This window comes from Parus major, chromosome 23 (assembly GCF_001522545.3).
Source record: "Parus major isolate Abel chromosome 23, Parus_major1.1, whole genome shotgun sequence".
NCBI classification, from domain to species: Eukaryota; Metazoa; Chordata; class Aves; order Passeriformes; family Paridae; genus Parus; species Parus major.
In genome coordinates, this window is record NC_031791.1 from 228,237 (window position 1) to 230,276 (window position 2,040).

General features: G+C 57.4%; 1 protein-coding gene across 1 annotated transcript in view; it reads left to right on the forward strand.

The window, feature by feature from the left end:
• The first annotated feature begins 1,098 nt into the window (after positions 1-1,098).
• The window catches only part of RPS6KA1 (ribosomal protein S6 kinase A1), a 24,425-nt gene continuing 23,483 nt past the window's right edge, over positions 1,099-2,040 (forward strand). The window contains exon 1 of the mRNA XM_033519631.1: positions 1,099-1,334. Within this exon, the coding sequence (XP_033375522.1) occupies positions 1,115-1,334 (220 nt within the window). The 5' untranslated portion in view covers positions 1,099-1,114. The remainder of the gene's footprint in view (positions 1,335-2,040) is intronic.

Sequence of the window (2,040 nt, forward strand, 5' to 3'; positions counted from 1 at the left end):
TGGGTGCTCAGGGTGCTCAGGGTGCTCACCCTGGGTGCTCAGGGTGCTCAGGGTTTCTCCTCCCAGGGCTGGCTCAGAAGGCAGGAGGTGTTGGTGTGAACAGGGAGCAGCTGCAGGTGCTTTTCCATGGCTGGCACCTGCCAGAACACAGGCAGGAGGGGCCCAGCAGCCTCCAGGGGTTCAGTCATTTGTTTCTTTCCTTGTCAGGTCTCAAAGAGCACATGATGGGGTCAGAGGGGCAAGACAGTCATAATTTGTGTCTCTGGTTCCATCCTCTGCACGCTCAGGAGAAATTCAGAGAGCGGAGCTGACACGGGGCTATTTCCTTTTGTGTGGGTGTATTTTGACTCATTTCAAGGGGTTTCTTTCTTACCTGCACCCCCTGCTGCAGGAAACATCTGTCTGTCCTGATGGGAAGGTCAAAGGAGAACAGGTCTGGAGGGGGCAGGAGGCAAAACAAGCCCTGTAAATACCTCTGCCAATAATCTGAGCCATGGAGGGCTCAGAAACAAGAAATGCCCTTAAAAGCACCTCAGAGTGACCTTCAGGGTGGCTCTCAGATAAACCCCAACTCCAGACTGCACAGCCAGGACTCCTGTGCAGCATGAGGCAAGGACTGACTGAAATCCAAACATTCCCGAGGGATCCCAGGGGTGACCCCTCATCCCTTGGAGAGCTGCAGCTCCCCAAGCTGCTGCCACACTCCTGGCTGGGTTTTTGTGAGTTTATCTCTTCTGTTTTAGAGAGCAAAGTGGCTCCTCACGGGTTCCCCTGCTGTGGAAATACCCCAAAGCTCCCGGCCTGACGTGAGCTTCAGGCAGCATCAGATGGAAATCGCTTTGAGGAGACCGTGTGTGTTTTCTATCAGTGTCTTTCTGAGCCAGGGAACCCAGCAACGAGCTGTGAGATTATTTTCTTAAAAACAAACCTGAGAGAGAAAAAAAAAAACCCAAAAAAAAGCCCCAACCACAAGCTCTGCTGCTGGGGAGGGGGAGCGTGAACCTCCCTCGGTGTGACCGAGTCCCGTCCCCTGCGCGCATCCGCCCCCGGCGCAGCCACCTGCGGCTCTGGGGCCGCAGCTCCGGGGCTGGGCCGTGCACATGGGGATGGGACCATGGAGAGGGACCCTAAACTGCCCCGGCTCTGGGCATTCCTGAGCCTCTGGCTGCAGAGGAGGCACCGAGCCAAGCCCTGCAGCCTGCAGCTGCCTGTCCCCAGCCAGCTCTGCGCTCCGGTCAGTACCGCTGCCACCGCTTCCCCTCCTGCTGCTGCCCGATGTTTCCTGCTCAGCCCGCTCTGGGCTGCTCCTCTTGCTCTGCCTTCGGGGATAGATTGTTGTGGTGGCACTGGAAGAAGCTGAACTGGGTGGAACACAGGTGTTTTTGGGGGTTCTGTGAGGGAAAATCCTCCCTTGTTGTCAGCAAGATAGCAAATGGCTTCTCAAAGTGTTTCTGTGGTCACAGGATGGGCTGGGCTGGAGGGGACCCTAAAGTCCCTCCAGTGCCACCTGTGCCACAGCAGGGACCCCTCCCACTGTCCCAGGAGCTCCCAGCCCTGTCCAGCCTGGCCTTGGGCACTGCCAGGGATCCAGGGGCAGCCCCAGCTGCTCACGACCCTTCCAGGGAAGAATTTCTCCCCAGTGGGTCCATTTTTGGGTCTCTCCCTGGGCAGCTGAGCTGGCAGGAGGAGTGAACTTGGCTGGCTCTGGAGGTGGGAAGCTGCTCCTCACAGCAGCTGTCTGCAGGGACTCAGCCTCCAGATGGACCCAGAAGGGCAAAGTGGGGTTTGAGCTGGGAGATCATCTGGAACACGAAAATGCGTTGTTTAAAGGGTTATGGGATCTTTCTTCCTGTGATCACTGAGCCCAGGGAAAGGCAGGAGAACACCAGGGAGCTCCTGGGCCCCTGGCCTGAGTGCCTGAGCAGCACAGGAAAGAGCAGAATGGGAAAAAAGCCACTTCCTAAACTGAGAAAAGTGGGAGGGAGCTCGGTGCAGGTGGGCAGCACATCCACGGGCACTGGAGGGTTCTCCTGTTCTCCT